General features: G+C 48.8%; 1 protein-coding gene across 1 annotated transcript in view; it reads left to right on the top strand.

Moving 5' to 3' along the window:
* The first annotated feature begins 1,068 nt into the window (after positions 1-1,068).
* The window catches only part of KCNJ6 (potassium voltage-gated channel subfamily J member 6), a 103,368-nt gene continuing 82,324 nt past the window's right edge, over positions 1,069-22,112 (top strand). Inside the window, exon 1 of the mRNA XM_023743317.1 lies at positions 1,069-1,118. Coding sequence (XP_023599085.1) covers positions 1,094-1,118 — 25 coding nt within the window. The 5' untranslated portion in view covers positions 1,069-1,093. The remainder of the gene's footprint in view (positions 1,119-22,112) is intronic.

Below are 22,112 nucleotides of genomic sequence, written 5' to 3'. Positions count from 1 at the left end.
CTTTGCAGTCATTCAAACAATGATGATGCATTCTAGCATTATTGCCATAGAAAGATGGAGGATGGGGTATTAAGTGAAAGAGCAACTTACAACATTGTATGCCGAGTATACATATTTATATTTATAGAAGTGGGATCATAGTGCCCTGTCTGTAAATATTCACAGGTATTGAAATGAAAACAGAAGTGTGTTCACCAAATTATAATAGTGGTTTCCTCTACAGGTGGTATTATGAGATGACTATAATTTATCATTTTTTCAATATTTTCTGTGCTTTTAAGTAATAGGCATGCATTTGTTTAATAATCAGAAAAAGAATAAGGCTTCAAAAAGTAAAATAATAGTGGCCAATATTTCAGTTACGATCCATGTCAGGAACCCCAGGAAATGAAAGAAGCATGAAGACAGTGAAGGGAACTGTGTAGTAGCGATGACCATCATTCTTAATCTCGCCTACGTAACTTCTTCACTGGGACAGGTTCCATTTCTGCACGCGTCCTTGGCCCTCACTCTCAGTGGGCCGCCACCTCTATCCCAGTTGAAACAAAATATTTTTAGCCCAAAAGAGATAAGGTTATAAACCCATCGAAAGTGACGACCTTTAAAAAAGATTTCTGGAAATCAAAAAGGCAAGACAAAGAAAAATGTATAAAATCTATTTAGCTCTTAGGGAAAAAAGAAACCAAATGACTACAAAAATACCAGCTCCAAAAATACCAAAAAGCTTCCACAGGAGAAAATAGAGAGCAAAGGACTGGCATATGGATGTCAGAACTCCCGTGTCAGAGAGGTTCCGGAAGCCGGCCGTGCGTCACCAATTATATTTATCCAAGATCACTGCGACAGACGCACACTTCCAACAACAGGGCACGTTCTTTAATGTCCCCCAAATCTCTTCTCTGTGACCAACTGTTAATGTCCCCCAAATCTCTTCTCTGTGACCAACTGATGGTATAACTATAGTGTGAGATTTTTTTCATTCCTTTCATCGTTGGCGAGCACATTTTAACGTAGGAAAAGAAGGGAGAGAGAGAGAGCTATAACAAACCCATCTTCTCCCCTCCAGGAAAAGCACAAAGAAGCACCTGCAGCAATGGCCAAGCTGACAGAATCCATGAGTGAGTAACCTGCAGCAATGGCCAAGCTGACAGAATCCATGAGTGAGTAACTTGGAATTTATTCTTGATTTCTGGTTTTGAATGAGAAACCGCAAACTCTCGCACAAACCACATCCCCTTGTGACGATCTGACTTGCCTTTCACTGTTGTGATAGCCAAGGTCTGTTTGACACACGTCGCCTTGTGTCGATGGTACATGGTGCATGATCCAGAAACCCATCTTGTGTGGGGTCAAGTTCTGCACCAAAGTGGTTACTGAATGTATGAATCAAAATGGATTTTATTTGCAGCACTGCATTGGGGCTCAAGACCCAGAGTTATTTCAACCTGACCTTGGGCAGGTTTGGACCAGGTCAGCTGAAGTTTTATGTGCAGATATTGCATAGGCTGGTGAATCGAAAGAGAGGAAAGGATGGTTTATTTATGATCACTAAACCTTCCAGGTGTTGTTCCGAAATTTCAAACAGAACGATTGAAAATGGAGTGCTTGAGGTGTAAGTAACTTAGAATGATTTAGCTTTGGTGTGGATCAGTGCTATAATGCTCTAAGCTCTTAAGCTACATAAATAGAATACATATTTTTTAAGAAGAATTAATTAAAATAAATCCTCCCACAAAATGAGAAATGCAATTCTATATGTTGAAGTTTAAATATTAAAGACCATGTGGCACCCTAACTCAGTGGATAGAGTGTCCACCTATGGACTATGGACTGAAGGGTCACGAGTTCGATTCCAGTTAAGGGCATGTACCTTGGTTGCAGGCTCAATCAGGCTGCGTGCGGGAGGCAACCAATAGATGTATCTCTCTCACGTGGATGTTTCTCTTTCTGTCTCTCCCTCTCCCTTCCACTCTCTCTAAAAATCAATGGAAAAATATCTTTGGGTGAAGATTAAGAACAAAAAAAGACCATGTGGCTATGAAATAAGCAGACAATTCGGACTGTTTTTGTTTGAAAATAAACACTGTCCCTGGTGCTAGATTTCATCTCTAAAGTTTCAAGGGAAGCTTGCAAACACTTCTCCATTCCCATTAGGGCCATGAACACCTTATTCAATTTGACCTGCAAACGTCACTATTAATCTTGCCACATTTAGCTGGGCACCTGCTTCCTCTTCTACCACTCCTCAATTCATGGAGCTATTAAAATACAAGTGTCCTTTTGTAGCTGGTCAATGAGCCCTTATCCCCAAAGGTCTGCCCCTCACCTAGAAAAGATAATGTTAAAAAGTTCTTTACACTGCATTTCTTTCATTCCTCACCCAGAACCCCTGGCCAGTTTCATCGGTCTTGACACACACTAGTTCTACCATTTACACAATGACTCAAAGGGATGGGTGAAGACCAACTGCCCATGATATTTACTGCCTCTCTTCCACTCTCTGTTCTGTATCACCCCCTGCCCTCTCTGCTCCACCCTTCTTTCTACATGAAACACATGCAAAGGATTTGCCACGAGGTTTAAAGACGCCCAGATGGGTTCTCTGGAGGGGAAAGGATCTTAAAGCTCTTCTCCTGCCTGACTGAAATGCATAGTGAGGTTACCTGTACCACTGCAAAGCTGATGAGCCTGTGTCGTCAAAATACGGAGTGGGACCGCGGACAGCACCAACTAATTCACAGTGTCAGCACGTTAGCAGACTCAGTTCTAATCTCCAAGTCCAAGAACACCAACACAAAAGACCCGCAGAGCCTCTGAGAGCTGGAAAGATGGCTAGCTTGGAGCCGGGCGTCACTGTCAGCGAAGGGAGTTTTGAGTGTGTAAGGGAATCAAGCTAGTGTAGCACAGGAGTTGTAATGCTGGTTTCACAATGAGGCTCCTGGTAGAAATTCAGTGAATGTTACTTTTAACTCGCCTTACTGAGCTGTGAAACACTGAAGGCACTCTAAGGGGCCTACTGGTTCTTCAATAACGGTATATTAATTTTTATACCTCTGTTGGATACAAATGCATTTAAATGAGAGCCGCTCGTTGGACTTCTGGTTGGTTGGTTTTAGATCTCAGGTTTGCCTCTGCAATAACTATAATGACTGACCTATAATTCCATTGGCTTAAGGGAATTCTGTCAAAACTGAATTCCAAACCCTTGGGTAGATGAAAGGGTACATTCGTTCTTCTAAGTTGCTTTGTCTTTATGAAAAGATCACACAGTCCTGGCCGGTTTGGCTCAGTGGATAGAGTGTTGGCCCACACGTGGACTAAGGGTCCTAGGTTTGATTTAGGTCAAGGGCATGCACCTCAGTTGCAGGCTCGATCACCAACACTGGTCGGAGCACGTGTGGGAGGCAACCAATTGATGTGTCTCTCTCACATCGATGATGTCTCTCTCTCTCTGTTTCTCCCCCTCCCTTCCAGGTCTCTAAAAATCAATGAAAATATATCCTCGTGTGAGGATTAACAAAAAAAAAAAAGAAAGAAAGAAAAATCACACAGATGTGTTCAATACACAAGGAAATTCAAAATTTGAGACCAGACTTTGGAATTCTACTCACCATTCCAGTTCACCGATCCTTACAAAGATAGAGAACATTATAAAATGCATAAGACATGCTCTAACTCTTTTAGGCTCTTGCTATGAGAGTTCATCAGGCGGTCAATACTGATAAATATTTTATCAAAGTTAAACTCATGAATAATGTTATATACAGCTCCACATTCATTCTACATAGGAAATCTACAAGGAAATAAATACATAATTATGTAGGGAGAACCAACCAGTTAATCAAAGGATTCACACACAAGTGCTACACACTAGATTTGATGGGAGCGTAAAACCCAAGGCCACCAGAGGAAAGGGACATAAACAGAACCACAAATGCCCAGGACACGGTGCACAGAATGGCTTTCTCGAGCCAGGAAATGCTTTGCTTGTTCAACTGCAGAGCAAACACCATCTGGTTCCTAGAACATCCATGTTTAACTAGAACCCGGGGGAGAGCCCGAGTCTTCCATCACCATAGGGGTCGACTGCTGCGGGTGGCTGGGCAAGGCTGGGAATGGGGTGGCTGACCTCTTCATCTTCTAGAACAGGAATGGGGAACGTTCCTTTCTCTCATGTGCCATTAATCAACTTCAGTCATTTTTTCAAAAGGCAAACAAGCCCAGCTGGTGTGGCTCAGTGGTTGAGCATCAACCTATGAAACAGAAGGTCACGGTTTGATTCCCAGCCAGGGCACATGCCTGGGTTGCAGGCTCAATCCCCAGTGTAGGGCGTGCAGGAGGCAGCCAATCAATGATTCTCTCTCATCATTGATGTTTCTATCTCTCTCTCCCTCTCCTTTCCTCTCTGAAATCAATAAAAGTATATTTTTTAAAAATAAAAGGGCAAACAAGAGACATAGATATTAACAGGCTTTTAAATGTTTCATTGAAATCAAGTTTAATAAATACAGGGTAATACTTCAAAATATTTTTATGTTACATTGTTGACATGAAGAGGGGGCCTGATAAGGAAGAAAAAAACAGAGGAAAAAGAAAAACAGATGTGGAGGGAGAAACAGAGAGACAGCAAAGTTATACATGACAAAAACACAGAGGAAAAAAACATATGTGAAAAGGACCCAGAGAAGAGCTGTGAAGGAGGGAAAGAGGCAACTCATAGGAGCCAAGAGAAGCCAGGCGGCAAGGGAGGGAGGCAGGAGGGGTGTGACTGGGATGTCCTCACTCGCCACAGCATTCGCTGTGGACTTCCAACCTTCTTACCACTGCCCTTTGACATTTTAACCTCTGTTTGCATCTTGGAAACGGATATTTTCACACGTAGACTTGCTCCAAATAGTGTAGCCGAAACCCCCAGATCGGAGGAATTGCTGTGCGCGTGCCGGTCAGTGAGCAGCACTTTCTTACCCAGCCGCTGACCACAGTGAAGCCGACAGCCTGATCTCGTGGAGACCCCAGCCCTGCCTCTCAATAGGCAGACGGGGACCCTGCCAAGGACACCAGTCCTGCTCCGTGCTGTCATCAGCGGTGACATGGAGCGGGCAGGTCTGTCCCGGGCCTGAGGGCTAAGTCAGGCGGTGAGGGTTGGAGGTGTCCAGAGGCGTGCAAACAGCCTGGACTCGTGGTCTGCAGGGAACCTTGGTAGGCAGTTCTTACATAAACTTTTTTAATAATTTGCTGCACGGTCGTGGCCGGCTGATGTATCCCCCCCACACCCCGAGCTCCTGGCAACATGTCAGCTACAGCAAAGGAGGTCTCACCACGTGGGTGCATTGACAGTGTGGGTTATAATCACATACCTGGTCTTGTACGTGGCAGCAGGTGAGTGGGACAGGGAGGGAGGCTTGGCCACCATGCCTTCCCAGGCTGCAGGGCCCCTTGACCCCATGTTCTGCTGCCCATCCTGGAGCCCCACTCCTACTCCTGTCTGTGTCATTCACGTGTCTGCAGTGTGGTGGCTGCCTGAGCCACATGAATCTCCTGAGGCCCCCGCGGGAGGATGGGGGTTCGTGGAAAGCTTTATTGATGATGAAAAATTCCGAGGGTCCCATCTCTGCCAGGGACAAAGTCCAGCCGTGTCCTCGGCGGGGCCCGAATGAAGGCCCCTGCCCGCCGTGTCCACAGTCCAGCCCCACGTCTGGCCAGCTCAGCTTGTGCTCCCAGCCGCAGTCCATTGCCTGTGGGGTCCTCACGGCCATGGCCATGTGGCTGCTTAAGGCCACGTAGCTATGGAGAGAGAGCAGGTGAGCACACAGGCGAGCGTGATTCCTGGAGCAAGAGAGAGCAAGAGCGAGAGCACGCAAGAGAGTGGGTGCTCATGGGGATTTTAACTTTGCAAGATTTCACGCGTTTCTGATGGGGCCCGCCCCCTGGCCCATCCAGTGTTCCCCAGGCCAGCACCTTCCCTACATCACCCCGACTTCACTGCTCGTGTGCCCCTCTCCCCCTTCTCCCCACAGCAGTCCAGTATGGGATGGGGGAAGGAGGAGCAATCCCCTTGGAGGAGCAACGTGTGTGTGTGTGTGTGTGTGTGTGTGTGTGTGTGTGTGTGTGTGAGCTTCCCAGGTGACCACGCCCACAGTGTCTGACTTCTCTCTGCCTCTTCCCTTTATTGATATTAATAACTAGCTAATTGCACCGATAACAGCAGTAGCCCTTCCCTTACCCAGAAGTTCCGTTGTGTGCTTCTGAAACGGGTTCTGGAAGCCCTGCCTGGAGGCAGGTCTCTCGCCCTCCCATGACCCTGGTGTCCCATCCCTCCGCCATCCGCCCACTCACACCACTCACCAGACTGGCTCCGTCCTCTCTACTCTGGCCAACGCAGTCTCCTCTGCGTGTTCACTCCTGGGGTCCTGTGCCAGGATGAGGGCAGGGAGGCTCCAGAGAGGGTGCCGAGAGGGGCCACCTTGCCGGAGCCTCAGGACACAGATCTATGCAGACGACCGTATTTGACCTTGGTCCCCACACAGCCTATCGTTTCAGTCCCACCATTAGGCAGACAAGCACCCTTTGATTCGAAGGGCAGTCACTGTGAGGCATGTGCTTGTCCTTCCTGGAAAACGTCTTTCAAGTTCAAGGACACTTGCTCCTGGTTGAGAGTATGAGTATGTTCAGTTGGAATCGGAGATCCCAGCTCTGAGGTCACAGGGCCTGAAACGGACTGTAATCCTCATGCAATTTAATGGCCTGAGCCACGTCTCCATGGACTCAAACATCCCCTCTTCTCCCCTCCATTTCCCTCCAGGTGCTTCTGTCACCTCCCTCTGCTGTCCCCTGCACTCACTGCCAAGTCCCTCACCCTATGGCCAGCTCCGAAGAACTCAATCTCCTCCCCTGCCAACTCCGGAGCCAACATGAGTTTAAGGGATTTTACTGGTAGAAACACACAGCCATGTTCAGAGCAGCACCACAGTGAGCAAAGCTCAGCCTGGGTGCCTGACGTCTGTAAGGTTGTCACTGATCTTCGAGCAAATGGGAATGAGACGAGGTCTGTTTTCTCACACTCATTCCCCTTCCTTCTAAGGCAGTGGTTCTCAACCTTCCTAATGCCGGGACCCTTTAATACAGTTCCTCATGTTGTGGTGACCCCCAATTTCATTGTTAAAAATTGAACATAATTAAAGCATAGTGATTAATCACAAAAACAATATGTAATTATATATGTGTTTTCCGATGGTCTTAGGCGACCCCTGTGAAAGGGTCGTTCGACCCCCAAAGGGGTCGAGACCCACAGGTTGCGAACCGCTGCCTAAGGTCTTGGCGATCACCTGGACCCTCACCTCCTGATGAATGTCCCTGACATGGTTGGTGAGAAGCTCATCTCCGACACCCACACCTTCTCCCTGGCACCGGGAAGGGCTGGATCGGGGTTTCTCAGCTCAGGCGCCATTGACATTGGGAGCTGGGCAAGTCTTCCTTGTGGACTTCCGCGCGTTGCAGCATTTTTTAATGGGAGCCTTGACCTCAGTTCACTAGATGCCAGTTGTGACACCAAAGGTCTCCAGGCATTACTAAGTCTGCCCTGTCGGGAGGCTGGAACCACGTCTCTAGGTAACGCCAGGCAGGAGAGGAAGGCTGAGCAGACACCAATCCTCTTCCTCTGCAGCGATGGTGGGAGGTGCCAGAGGGTGGCAGCCCTGCCCCAGGCTTCTAGCTCCAGTCACCTCCACTAACTTAGTGCAGGAACAGTCAGCCTGAACCACCCCTGGAGGCCATGCAGAGCGTCCATCGGCCTCAGCTGCCTGATTTTGGAGACAACCAAGCCATTGGTGTTTCTATTTTACTATTTTACTGATGATGCAATGGGAAGATGAGGCGATGTTTCCAATGTGATGATGTTTAAGAGGAAACGTGGAAATACCCAGCAGTTCTTGGGACTGGCAGAAATAGGGGGGTAGAGAGGGGTGGAGAGGGGAGGCGGAGACCCCGTTTCTCCCAGAAGCCAGTAGGTGGGTCATTCTTTCTAAAACAGCAGTGTTTAGGACCTTTGGCTCCCTCGATAGTAATGTTTCTCGCTCACTTGGCCTTTTCGAGCCACTGGTGGTGTGAAGCCCAGGTGTGGGTCAGCCACATCCTCTCAGACCCGGTCTCAGGGGCACAGGTGCCATTGACACGTTACTGAAGTGTCTCCCTCTCTCCTTCAGGGTCATGGGCACTTGGGCCCTCCCTCATTCCCCCTTTTATAGGAAGTAATCACACACAACGCAGACATTCAGTGCGGGAGTGACATGATCCCAGCCCAGCTTGGCAGGTCAGAGGCAAGGCCTTGAATCAGGCTGCCCCACCACCACTGGGGCTGTGAGCTCCCCAACATCTGTCTGTCTCCAACCCCACACGTCCCCATGCTCCTGGGGCCCTCTGCCATGCCAGTGGGTGCTCAGGTGACACCCAGGACTGTGGAGGAGCCACGGCTCCCTTTCAAGACCCCAGTGCAGAGCCGGCTCTCCACACTGGGGGCCCAGGCCCATAGGGGACGGGAAGCACGCCCAGCGCCACTTGCCTTTGCTCTGGCCCAAAGCAAAGAAGAAAACAAACACATTTTAAAACTCTCTTGCCTCCCACCTCCTCCATGCGCCTTCCCTGCCTCCCTCCAACTGCCACCCAGCTCACTGTCCTCCCCTCCCTCCTCCCACGGGCTCCCAGAGCCTGCTCCACCCTCCACCACCTGCCACCCTGTCAGGATGGTCCCCTCCCACCGCCCACGGCTTGGCTCCTCCCCTCCAGGCCTTGGGAACAACAGGGGTCATGGAGGAAGTCAGGGGGTGAGAGGACATGTCCCCAGGGCTGGCACTTAGAGTCTCAAGCTTTATTCTGCGCCCTCAGCTTGCAGCAAGTAGGGTCCCCTGCCTAGAGGGGTGGCGATGAGAAAGGCCAGAGCGTAGGAGACAGATGACCAATGGGGCAAGCACGTGTGGCCAGCCCAGGGCAGGGGGACATGTCCGTGTGCGTGAACGTGTGCATGTTTAGGAAGCACTGAGCCTGAGATAACTGGGGATGTGAGGGAGCAGATGGTGGAGGGAGAGCAGGGAACACTGGATTCTGAGGCTCCCGCTCTGGAGCTCAGCTGCAGGCTGGAGGGCCGCCCACGCCCCGCACAGCGAGCTCCAGGCCTGCACCCCTGTGAAACCCAGGAGGAGTGTGCTCCTTGCCCGGTGCAGCGCCCTCTGCCTCAGTTATATGCCCTGAGAGCAGCTCCCTCCAGGGCATTAGCGTCACCCACGGCTTCCCTGGTGCAGGGCGCTGTGCCCTCCTGCTCCTGGAGGCAGGTGTGTGAGCTGTGGCAGCGGCTCCCGGGGCCTCCCTGGGTGAAGGGAGGGGACGGACACAAGGGGGGCTCTGGGGGAGGTTAAAATCAGGCAGAGGTGGGTGTCACCTGGTGGGAGAAAGTCGCCTCCCAGACTTCCCTGAGCTGAGCCGTGGCTTCCCGCACGGAGGGGGGCGTTCAACAGGGAAAACAGTGCGGCCTACATTTCTTGTGTTTTTCTGCTTTGATGTAATCTCCCTCACAAGATATTAAATTTCAGGCTCAAAGGCGTTGCAAGGGGGAGGCATCTCGGAGTTTAAATATTGACTCAGAGAACAGTGCTACCGCCCACAGGTGCATTCACGAAGGTTTCTGCACAGTTAGCACATCAGCCCTGGTGCAGTGAGGGCAGCCTAACCTGCTCCTCAGGGTGATCTGTGGAGGCACAGAGCCCCTCTGATGCCACCCAGCCGGCCCCCAGCTGGGAGCCTGCATGCAAATGACTTTATCCTCTTGTCTGAGTCTCTGCATCTGAGCATAGCAGCTCCCTGGCAGGGTTTGAATAATGTACACACAGCTCATGCATAGGTACCTACACGCTAACAGGTGTGTTTATGTGCATAAATGTGTGTAAACAATTGCATTTTCATATGCATATGCATGTATAAGCTAATAGATACATTGAAGGCTAACATATGTGTATTAAATATGTATATTCTATATTGAAAGCTAACATATAATCACTAGAGGCCTGGTACATGAAAATTCGTGCACTCGGGGGAGGGGGTCCCTCAGCCCGGCCTGCACCCTCTCTCAGTCCAGGACCCCTCAGGGGATGTCAGACTGATGGCTTAGGCCCACTCGCAGCCATCAGCCTGGCTTGTGACTAAGTGGAGCTCCCCCTGTGGGAGCACACTGACCACCAGAGGGCAGCTCCTGCATTGAGCGTCTGCCCCCTGATGGTCAGTGCACATCATTGCGACTGGTTGTTCCAACGTTAGGGTCAATTTGCATATTATCCTTTTATTATATAGGATGATAACCTAAGACTTTTTGACGTGAGAGGCAGCAAGCAGTTATTTAAGATCAAGGAATAGCTGTGCGGGAGGCACTGATTCAGGCAGAAGCCAAAACTGTTTCGATGAGGAGACAGAAGCGATGGGTGCTTATAGGAAAGGGTAGGGACACTGACATCCACAGAAGGAGGGCATTGCTATCGGTGCAGGTGACATAACAGAGTGACGCTAACGCTCAGTAATGTTTTTAATTTTCAGTCTGGTGGTCCTCATGTCTGCTTTCTTGTTATCCTTGCAAACAGTTATTTGGGGCACAAGGTTGCGTGGGCCTAGCACAAAGGTGAGTTTGCCCTGTGTTAACACTCCAGGATGTGAGGCATAAGGCGTGTCAGGCCGTCTTCCTGACATGGCAGCTCCAGCTCCATTGCAAAGGGCTCCATTTCCTTTTTTTCTTTTCTCAAAACTCAGATATAAAACCACATTTTCGGTTGCTCCTAACTTCCCTTGCCTAAGGAAAGTGTTCAAATGATGCAACCGTTTGACCATATACATTCTAATCCTATGACAGTAAAGCTCATCATTCAACATTCCCCGTGTATTAGCTGTGTGTCTGCCTTTTGCTGAATAAAGTGGAGGATAGAGACTCTGTATGGAGTAGACCCTCCTAGTTGACTAACCAGATTCAGCTGGGCAGAATCTTCCTATGACCATATACAACCCATTTAGGAAAAAATAAGAGACAGGAAGAAAGTACTCGGCATGCATCCCTAACACAGTAGGCATAAGATTTGTTAAGTGGAGGACTGAAAACAGAGATTTGGCTTAAAAATAATTACCCTCTGAATTGCTTAATGAGTACGGGTTTCTTTTGGGGGTGATAACCATGTTTAGAACTACTAGTAGACAGGGGTGAGCTCTGCCATCCACATTAGAACTACTAGTAGTTCCCCCTGTCTACTAGTAAGTTCTAAAACATGGTTATCACCCCCAAAAAAAAATTCTGTGGGAGGGAGAAGGATAGAGAGTTAGAAATATCGATGAGAGAGAAACATCGATCAGCTGCCTCCTGCACACCCCCTCTGGGGATGCACCTGCAACCAAGGTACATGCCCTTGACCTGAACCGAACCTGGGACCCCTCAGTCCACAGGCCGACGCTCCATCCACTGAGCCAAACTGGTTAGGGCTAAATGTTCACTTTTTATGTTATGTGAATTAAACCTCAATTTTTAAAAATTATTACTTTCATTATGATGTCCTGAGGACAGAACAAATTTAGTCACAAAACCATGCAACAGTGGTCCGCTACCTGAAAAGCTGAAAAGTTTATAATCCAGTAAATCACTGTATACCAGGAGCCTTTACTCCAATAAACTATTTGAGAAAACAAAAGTACTTCCAGAAAAGTCCATTGGCCCTTTCGATCCATGACCTTCTACGTTAGCATATTCACTTTGGAGTCTGGGCTGCTCGAAGCCTTTCCCATGAATATGGAGTCCTCAGAACGGAAAGACTGTGACATCCTTGATTTCCTAGGCACCGTAGCTCCTTTCCTAAGAGAAAAATCTCATTTTGTTGAGAAGATGCTTATGGGAAAGGGTAGGGCCAATGGTTAACCAGGAGTAAACTGCTGGTTAGTTAGTTGGCCCAAGATGCGGGGGAAAGAAAGGAAAAGCAAGAAACCAGCTTGAAGTACAAGCCTCCAAATTTCTGTGTTGAGGGAACCATTTTTTACATGAAAGTCAGGGTTGACAGGGGTGTAGAAAAGAATAAAAACAATTAGAACTGCAACTTGGAGGATGGGCAGAGCTCACATGTCCTATACGTTGATGTAGTTTGGCAGAAATCAGGACACATAGCCGGGGAAAGGCTTGAGCACTTAACAACAGAGCTGGGAGGGACATGAGACGTTTGACAATGATGTGCACTGAGCAACCTGCGCTCGACACGGGGGCGGTAAGAGCAGACGCTGTGCGTGACTTGTTTTGTCGTTATATGGGCTTTGTGGTAGCATACAGGCTACATCTGTGTATTGGTTGTGTGTGCCTTTTGCAGAGTAGAGTGGAGGCTAGAGACTCTGTATGGAGTAGGACCTCCTGGCTGGCTCCAATCTTTGTCCTGGGTCCGGGCACAGAGCTTCAAGCCCCATGGAGTTTCCTGAGTGACCAGGGTCTGTGTTCTGTTCTGAGGTGACACATGTGGCCTCCAGGCAGCTTCAGGATGGGGCTGGTCGCCGGAACTACCACACCTGACCTCTGTGGGGAGGGTGGGGCTGGAGTCTGAGTCCAGTCCTGTGGCCAGTGATTTAATGAATCATCTCAGGTAAAGAAGCCCCAACGAAACTGGGCATGAAGCTCAATGGGACTTCCAGTGGATGAGCCGTTGACATCCCTAAAGCCACAGGCAGAGGGCACGAAGCTCTGTGCCCCCGCCCAGCCCTGGCCTATGTGTATCTTTATAACAAAACGACTCACACACAAGTATTGCATTTTCTTGAATTCTGTGAGTCACTCTAGCAAATTATTCAACTGAAAGGGTCATGGGAACCCCAACTTTATAGGCGGAAGTGTGGTCAGAAATAGAGACCATTGGTGCAGGTGGCCTGGGGACCCCAAGGGGCCCCTGGTGTCTGCGGTAAGGGCAGGGTTGTGGAGAACTGCGCCCTTGATCTGTGGGTCTGGAGCCTTTGCCAGGCAGTGCCGTCAGCATTGACCTGCAGGACACCCCGTGAGGGTGGAAACAGATGTTATGTATACATTTCCATTTCTCCCTCACCAAGCAGAGTAACACCCTCACCCAGGTGAGATTCTGACAGTTTAACTTTGGGACCCAAAACAGGGAAACCTCCTTCAGAACTTAACTATGCAATTTGTTTTTATTCGTGATGATGATAGCTAATATATGCCAAAGGCAATCCTTGGTGCTTATTTTTTCCAAGCAGGAGAAATATTACTTCTATTCACATGAAATCAGAACTGTAGGCGGCTTTTTTCAATCTGTTTTTCCTCTCAGCAAGCTTTTCAGGTTTTTCTGGTGGGAAAATTACTTGGACTTTAATTAATGACTTCTTGGTACCTTAGCTTTCCTGACAGCCAAATATCAAATATAAATGAACCAATTTTGGGCATTTTGAAAGGCATACCTGCATTCTTTTAGGAGCCTGTACTTACATCAGAATCGCAGCATAATAATATAACAAAAGGCCAAATCTTAAGAAGGAGACTGACAGATTTACTTAAAAAGTATAACCACATAATTTTATAAGTGGTGTGTGATTTGAGAGGGAGTATGGTTCTTTTTCTTTAAATATATCATTTCCTTTCAGATTTGTCAAATGGAGTTTCAATTTGCAAACACTCTCAAACAGTGATCTCTTGCCATGCTCACTAACTAATAATAATAAGGAATGATGAGGTGTTCAGGAGTCTAAGAAGCAACAGAAGAGCAACCTTAGGTTTTGAGGCAATGACATTCTGATTTCAATTCTAAAATCGCAGCCAACGTAGCACAATTTGTTCTTATTTTCCTAGCTCTTTCCAGGCAAAATGGTCGATCAAATTGAAAGAGGTTTGGCATATTTCCCTATTTGCTGCCCCAAAACTCCAAACAACAACAAAAGAAACTACAAACAAAGAGTAAAACAGTAACCACTGAAGGCGAATGTCCAGGTGATCCAATGTGGGTGAGACCCAATAAATTGGAAAACTGTCCAAAGATCCAGACAGTGACCATGATAGTGAAGTCGCTGTCATAGTAACAGAGGGGCTCAGTATCACCTTGTGGGAAACACCTGTGGCCTCAATGGTTATTAGCTCATGAAATATCTGCTTTGTCTCATCCGTCAATATTTGTAAGTTTCTAAAAAAAAAAACCTTAAGTCTAATATCTAACTGTTTATGCCTTTTGCTGTAAGTGTTTATAACTATTTGCTCCCTGTCCAACCTGCAAAAAGATTTAATATATATTGTTGAGCCTTGGTACCCATCCTCTAATGGAGAAAAGGTGGAAGAGAGTGAGGGAAAGATTTTTTTAAAAATCAGACTATTGCCCTGGTCGGTGTGGCTAAGTTGGTTGAGTGTCGCCCCGTGCACGAAAGGTTGCCAGTTCATTCCTGGTCAGGGCACATGCCTGGGTTTGGAGCTGGATCCCCAGTAGGAGGCGTGCAGGAGGCAGCCGATTGCTGTTTCACTCTGACATCAATGTTTCTCTCTCTCTCTCCCTTCCTCTCTCTCTAAAAATCTTTAAAAATTAAAAAAATAAAAATCTGACTATTCCTCTTAAAATCACCTCCATTTCTGAGTGGATTTAAAAATACACTGTGATCAAAGAACAAGAGAAAACGCATGCTGAGCACACAAGAGACCTAGAAGCAACTGGGTTGGGAGAGGGGTGTTCTATTGTGATGTATTGTTTTTAAATGGACCATTCAGGTTACTATAGAGACTTACATTTAATGGCAAGAGGAGGAGTGGCAAACCCACTAAAAGCTGCTTGGCAAACAAAACCTGCACCCAGTAAACCTCCCACAGGGTGAAAACATGGGATCCAGCATCATGCGGATGCCACTGGCAGTTAGGGGTCCCCAGGAAGGGACATGGCGCTCTAAGCTGGTCGGTGCTGTTTGGTTGCCTTATCAGACCTCACCCACCATGCAGATGATGTGTTCCATTCTGCAGAAGCCACAGGGACCCAGAGGCTGGTTTCCATGGAGACGGTTAGCAGCGTTGCTGGTATACCCTACAGAAGGGAGAGAAACTCCCACACATGCACACATACACACACACACACACACAGTCATACACACACTCAAACACATACACACTCATGTGTTCTTACACACCCATGAACACTTTGCAGTTAGACAAATTGGTTGTAACTGCTAGATATGTATATACTAGAGGCCCGGTGCATGAATTCATGCACCAGTGGGGCCCTCAGCCTGGCCTGTGGGATTGGGCCGAAACTGGCTCTCTGACATCCCCCGAGGGGTCCTGGATTGTGAGAGGGTGCAGGCCAGGCCGAGGGACCCCACCAGTGCATGATCAGGGCCGGGAGGGACGTGGGAGGTTGGCCAACCAGGAAGGGATCGCAGGAGGGCTCCAGAGTGTGTCTGGCCCTTTTCGCTCGGTCCCAATCAGCTGGACCCCAGCAGCAAGCTAACCTACCATTTGGAGTGTCTGCCCCCTGGTGGTCAGTGCACGTCATAGTGACTGGTTGACCGGTCAACTGTCTGCCCCCTGGTAGTCAGTTCATGTCATAGTGAGCAGTTGAGTAGCCTTAGCATATAATTAGCATATTACACTTTGATTGGTTGAATGGATGACCAGACGACCAGACACTTAGCATATTAGGCTTTTATTATATAGGATATGTATTTAATCTTAACAGTTCTATGAAGTTGGTGGTCACAGACTTTTAGAAGAGGAAACTGAGGCACAGACAGGTAAAATAATTGGCCCAAAGCCGCACAGCTAGAAGTAAGGGGACGGGATTTGAACTCACACTGCAGGCTCCCAAACAGCCAGGATGGAGGACCTGAAAGGATATCAAAAGCAAACAAAGACCCCTGCTCCCCAGTCTGGGCTCTGAGCGCCCTTCAGAGAAGTGCCCGACATACTCAGGGCTTCTGTGTGCTCCACCAGAGACGCCCACCTTCACCCAGGCCCACCTAAGCCCTGTCATCGCTCCCTCCCCATCCGCCTGGGACTCAACCTGATGGGGAGCAGAATGGATGCTCAACAGTTGCCTTGGCCAACTTGGGGCTGCTCTGCCCCTGTCCTGGGCAAAGCCGATTGGACCAGACCTTTTCCTGGAGCGCCTCCTTCCCACAACCTCCCCTGGAAGACCATCTCACCAGAGCCCTGCTGTGGACACTCAGCCCGCTCAGCTGCTCCCTGTGGCTTGTGGGGCTGGCGAAGGCAAGATCCATGGTCACATCGCGTGGAGCCAGCCAGCATCGAGGGACTGTCACATCCGATTCTTTAATGGCTGAGTAAGAGGACCCTCAGCTGAACTCTCAGCTCTGGTGCCAGGTTGAATGGCTTAGCTGGACCCACGGAGATCAGTGGGGCCTGATTGCTCACCACTCCCAGCTTCCAGGGGCGCCCAGGGCAGGGACTCCCCAGCTCAGCCGAAGGGGGTGCCAGGCCACACGGATCCCTCTGCTGCCAGTGACCAGCCCTGCTAGGATTTCATCAGAAAGTTTTGTACGGCCAAAGCATTTTTATTCATAATTCAGAAGTTGTTTCCACATTCTTTCCAATTTCACGGGCCGTGTCCCTTCAGTGGCTCGGCTGTCCCCGTGTGTGAGACAGTCCCCGCCTCTCCACCTGGGCCACGTCAATAGCCCGGCCACCTCACCGCCTCGCAGAGTTGGCAGTGTTGCAGCTTATCCTTCAGGGACCTCTTTCTATTTGCAAAGTGTTTTAGCAATGTTGTCTCTTGGCCAGTTTCCCGTCTCCCCGGGGTTTCATTGCGTAATTGCCTCTCGGCCCTCCCAGGGGCTGCTGCCGTGTTAACCACAAAGCCGCTCCCTGAGAGTCTGAGGTTGGGAGGACGCTCTCGCGGCATCCGCAAGCTGGGGCCCCCCAAAGATCACCTCAGTTCAATGCTTAGTTGTTATGTCAGTTTCAAAACACATTTCACTGGTTAAAAAAAAACAAAACACAAATATGGAAAACAAAAGACAAGCTCCTGCAAATGAGTATAAACAAGGCAAACCCCCCCCCAACAGAAAAAATGTCCAAAGATACAAAGAGTTCATTCACAAAAGAGGAACCACAAATGAGCGAGGGTCAATAGACCTCTGAGAAGAAGATCAATATGAAAAGTAATAGAGCAGAGGCAAATGAAATCACCACTATGACCTCCTCTGTTACTATAAGGGCCAAGATTCTGAAGTGTGGTGATGCCAGGTGGGTGAAAGTGGGAGAACAGGTGCTCATCAGTGCCTGCTCCTTGGCAGGTGGATTATCTCGGCTCTTGGAGATAGGGTGGTGATGTGGCTCACACCTGTCTCCTGCCGACACTTTATCCTGAAGCTATAATTGGACAAGTGCACAGAGAGGTAGACATGAGGTTGTTCATCTCAAAGTTGCTTGTGATAACGAAAAATGGAAAGAGACCAAATTTGTATCATTGAAAGATGATTTGTGCCCTGCCGGCGTGGCTCAGTGGTTGAGCATTGACCTATGAACCAGGAAGTCATGTGGGGCATATACCTGAGTTGGGGGCTCAGTCCCTAATGTGGGGCATGTAGGAGGCAGCCAATCAATGATTCTCTCTCATCATTGATGTTTCTTTCTCTCCCTCTCCCTTCCCCTCTGAAATCAATAAAAATATACTTTTTTTAAAAAGATGATTTGTGATGTAGTCATTCCATGGAATGGCATGACACTTTTCTAATGGTGAGATGTGTGTGGAAATGTCTGCACCTGAAACCGTTGAGTGAAATGTATTGTGTGTAGTCGGATCCTACTAGGGAAAAATTGTTTGCATTTGCATGGTTGCATATGCGCCCAACCTCATCTGCACTGGCATCACTCACAAAGAGAGACCTGGAATTATACAAAAATAGGCTTACAGTGGTGAATACAAATAACAGTTTATTCTTGTATTATTATATACTAGAGACCCGGTGCATGAAATTTATGCCCTCGGGGGCGGGGGAGAGGGGCCTTCAGCCCGGCCTGTGCCCTCTCGCAGTTTGGGAGCCCTCGGGGATGTCCAACTGATGGCTTAGGCCTGCTCCCTGTGGGCTCTAAGTCACACAGAGCCTGTGTACCTGTGTACCTGGTTTTCTTATCCCAGAGGTCATGTGCCCTCTCCGTCTGCATGCTCTCACCTTCCAACATCAGTCAACAAGTGCATTCAGAGATCTTAGCCCTTGAAAGCTCATCTTTCTGTTCTGACATCTTGGATCTCTAGGGCACGAAGTAGGGTGATATTATTCAATCTGATTTTTAACACAAAGATAAGTCACTGCATTATTTAGGGATTAGCTGCTGTCTATTTAAAAGTGCACACAAGGCCAGGCATAATCTCCTAAAATGAATGATTTGTGTATTTCTGGGACAGAGCACTGGGAAAGCTTACTAAGATTGCATTCAAGTATCAACAGTTCATCTTGGAGTTGTTATTCTTGCTCATGATCTCTGCTTCAGACAGACTGTGATCCTTTCGCTCCATGTTCAGAATAACCTGGCAAAGCTAATCGGATAACCCCTGACAGAAATCATCAGTCCAGCTGGGGTCACGCTCAGAGTTATATCCACGCTCTACACATAAGGCTCCCATGCCCTGCAGTAGCTGAGCTCCACGGATTCCAGAAGACACAGCGTTAAAATGTATACTGAGGACATCTCACTACCTCGTTGCCGTTTATTATTTAATTCATAAGAGAATCCATGCATTTCACACTAATCTTATTACATAGCAAATGTGTGACCACTTAGAACTCTACAGAGAAAGATTTTGGCAGTAGGGAGAGTCACAAATTTCCCTAACAGCCCGCCAGCATCCCAGGACACGGCCTCTGCTGTGGCCCTTCGCGCCTGGCTAGTTCCCACTCACCACTGCCCGGGGGTGCAGGCTACTGCCCAGGCAGGTGGGGTTCCTCTAACCCAAGGCCTCAAGGCTCTGCAGAGACCTCAGGCCAGCGAACCAGGGCTGCCCCGTGTGCTTCTCAGCCAGAAAAAAAGGGGCCAAGGCATCCAGTTCCCCACAGGGGCTCTGGGCCTGCAGAACCACAGCATGCTGGGTATACCACTGAGTCCCCCACAATTCTTGACCTTCAGAGTCACATATTTGTGACTTTGGGGCTTGAGAGCCTCCTTCCAGGGCGAGATGGCTGCATTCCTTTTACTAGTTTAATTTAATTATGGCATGTAGATTTCTGTTCATTTTTCTCAAAGCCCCAACAACTCTAGCAGTTCCTCTAATGAAAGTAATTTTTCCAAAGATTGTAAAACATTAGTTTAACTGCACTCAAGGCTCCTGGCATCCGGGGAAGTGTAGGTCATTAGAAGTTAAAGGCTGTCCCCAAATGCACAGATAGATTAGCAAGTGCAAAAGAAGCCCATTCTCACAAAGATTTCCTGGGAAAATGGAGACCGAAATGGGAAAACAATCTTTCTAAGTTGTTACAGAATGTTGTTAAAGAAAGTGTGCTGCAAAAGAAAACATCTTTTATATCCTACTAGAGGCCACTGGTGCATGAATTCGTGCACCAGTGGGGTCCCTCAGCCTGGCCTGCAGGATCAGGCTGAAACCGGCTCTCCGACATCCCTCAAGGGGTCCTGGATTGCAAGACGGTGCAGGCCAGGCCAAGGGACTCCACCAGTGCACAATTTGGGCCAGGGAGGGACGCAGGAGTTTGGCCAGCCAGGGAGGGACTGCGGGAGGGCTCCAGGGCATGTCCAGCCCATCTCACTCAGTCGTAGCTTCTGCCCCCTGGTGGTCAATGCACATCATAGTGAGTGGTTGAGTGGCCTTAGCATATCATTAGCATATTACACTTTGATTGGTTGAACAGACGACCGGACACTTAGCATATTAGGCTTTTATTATATAGGATTAAAATTATTTCCATTTACTACCCCCAAATCATAAAACAGTGTAACCTACAAATATTTTATATACCTTTAAGAAATGTTGGCCAGCTACCTCACTTGCAAAAATTGAATGCAAAAACTCCCTAGTTACGTTTAAAGCTTAGTTATCCATGTTTTATTCATTGGTCATCATATTCATCTTGGCAATTTATTACCCTAAAAGAGGCAAGAATATGTTGCATACATTAAAATAGTACTTTTGTTCTACTGATCAGAGAAAATTTTTATATTTGTGAATAGAAGATGAGGCTATTGAATTTTTCATTGAAAACTTGAGTTTATAAGGTGAGTAGATCCTGATCATTTGTCAAAGCAACTTGAAAGGCCCCTGGAGTTGGGAAACTGACTGATTGATAAACAGACCCCCTTGATAAGAGGGGGAGTAAGACCTTGAAATCAGAAGTCCCAGGGCAGAATTCTGCCTTTTACTAAGTGACCTGGGACATGTGTTCTAACCTCTGTGTCCATGTCCGTTGCCTAATTTTCGGAAGTAGAGGTGCGAACACTGGTCACCCCTGTGGTGAGAACTGAATTGAACCACAACGTGTGCCTGACTCAGGCTCTTCATTAGGCTCGGTTCTCTTCCCATCTTCTTTCTCTCACTCAAGGTTGAAAGACCCTAATGGAACCCCAGGTCCCCGCTGTGCTCCCTCCTTGGGGTAAACCTCTTCTCTCTCTGGACCCCCTCACCTGTGAAACCAGGCATCAGCATTTCAACTGTCCTCCAGCCTTTAGCTGGAAGCAGATTGATTCGCTCAGCAAACGTGCTTGGGTCTCGCGTGCCGGGCGCCATGCTGAGGGGAATGTGAATTGTGTGACTTAGCACAGACGGGGTGGCTTACCGCGTGGGACATTAATCCTCACAGTTCTGGAGGCCAGAGGTTCAAGGCCAGGTGTCCCCTGCTGGGCGGCTCTCCCTGGCCTGTCCAGCGGTGGTGGCTGTGACTCCCTGGCGCTTTGTCATGTAGCCAAGTGCCTCCAGGTGGGTGATCCTCTCCGGGAGTCCTCACGTCGTCTTCCCTCTGCATGTCTGTGCAAGTGCCCCTCCTGGATTAACCCCACCCGCACCCACTGTGACCTCGTCTCACCTGATTGCTTCTGCGAAGACCCTGTTTTCTAATAGGATCACAGATGCTGGGAAGTAGGGCTTGAATGTATCTTTAGGGGGTCATCTGTTCTTTTTAATCTGAAGCAAACGGGGACCCGTTCTTGTCTCTCTGCCTCTGGTCTGTCGTCTGACATGAGGAAGCTCAGAAGTCCCAGGGGTGGGTGAGCTCCTCCACAGCCTAAGGGAGCAGTCAGCTCCCCGCGGCAAACTCACCTCGAGAAGCAGAGTCCCACGATGCACTCCTGGGCAGCACTGTCCTAGGAAGGGACGCGAGCCAACCAGAGGCAGGAGTTGTGACAGATGCTGTCGGTCCGACCCAGGCAGACTGACTACAACCCATGAATCGTTTGGTCACATGGGGCCCCGGCGCCCACAGACTTACTGCTGTGGTGGAGTCTGTCTTGTTCTATGACGCACATTCGAGATCATTCTGATGCATGTCATGGGAGGCGTGGACTTGAGGTCATAGATGGTCAGCCGGAGCCGGATGAAAACCCTAAAGCGGGAAGTGAAGCTCCGTGGCCCGCTCAGCGCTCGTGGCCGCTGCGGCCGAAGGACGGGCTGATTTGCCTTTTGCTCCCCATCACATCCCTGCTCTTCCAACCGGGCCTGGGGAGAAACGATCGTTTTCAGTGTCACTGTCAAAGGCTTGATGCTGTACTGGGTCCCTATGCTGTGGACTGAGAAAATCGCCTATGTCTTCAAACCTCGCCGCCTTCATAGGTTTGCGACGTTTTTGCCGAGTCTGATAGAATGGAAAGCCCTGCTGAGACCCTGGGTCAAACGAGTCAAGGGTGACGGTCAGAGTGAGGGTGCTTGGGGCACAGGCTCCCGCTGGCCTTTGGGTGGAAGGTTCTAGTGTCCGGGTGCAGATGAGGCTGTCAGTGCCGAGTTGTTTCTGAAATGGTCGCACACGCCCCTCCTCTCCCTGTGCACTTGCTCCTGAGGTCTGTCCTGCCATGTTCTCACAGGAGCCTCCAAGTGATTGCCTAGAACTGCGGTCGCCAATCCGTGGTCCGTGGACCACTGGTGTCTGTGAGGTCTGAAAGGTTGGCGACCGCTGACCTAGAACATCCT

This window comes from Myotis lucifugus, unplaced genomic scaffold (assembly GCF_000147115.1).
Source record: "Myotis lucifugus unplaced genomic scaffold, Myoluc2.0 scaffold_384, whole genome shotgun sequence".
Classification (NCBI taxonomy): domain Eukaryota; kingdom Metazoa; phylum Chordata; class Mammalia; order Chiroptera; family Vespertilionidae; genus Myotis; species Myotis lucifugus.
The sequence above is the reverse complement of the archived record's forward strand: the minus strand, read 5'-3'. Positions and strand labels throughout refer to the sequence as shown.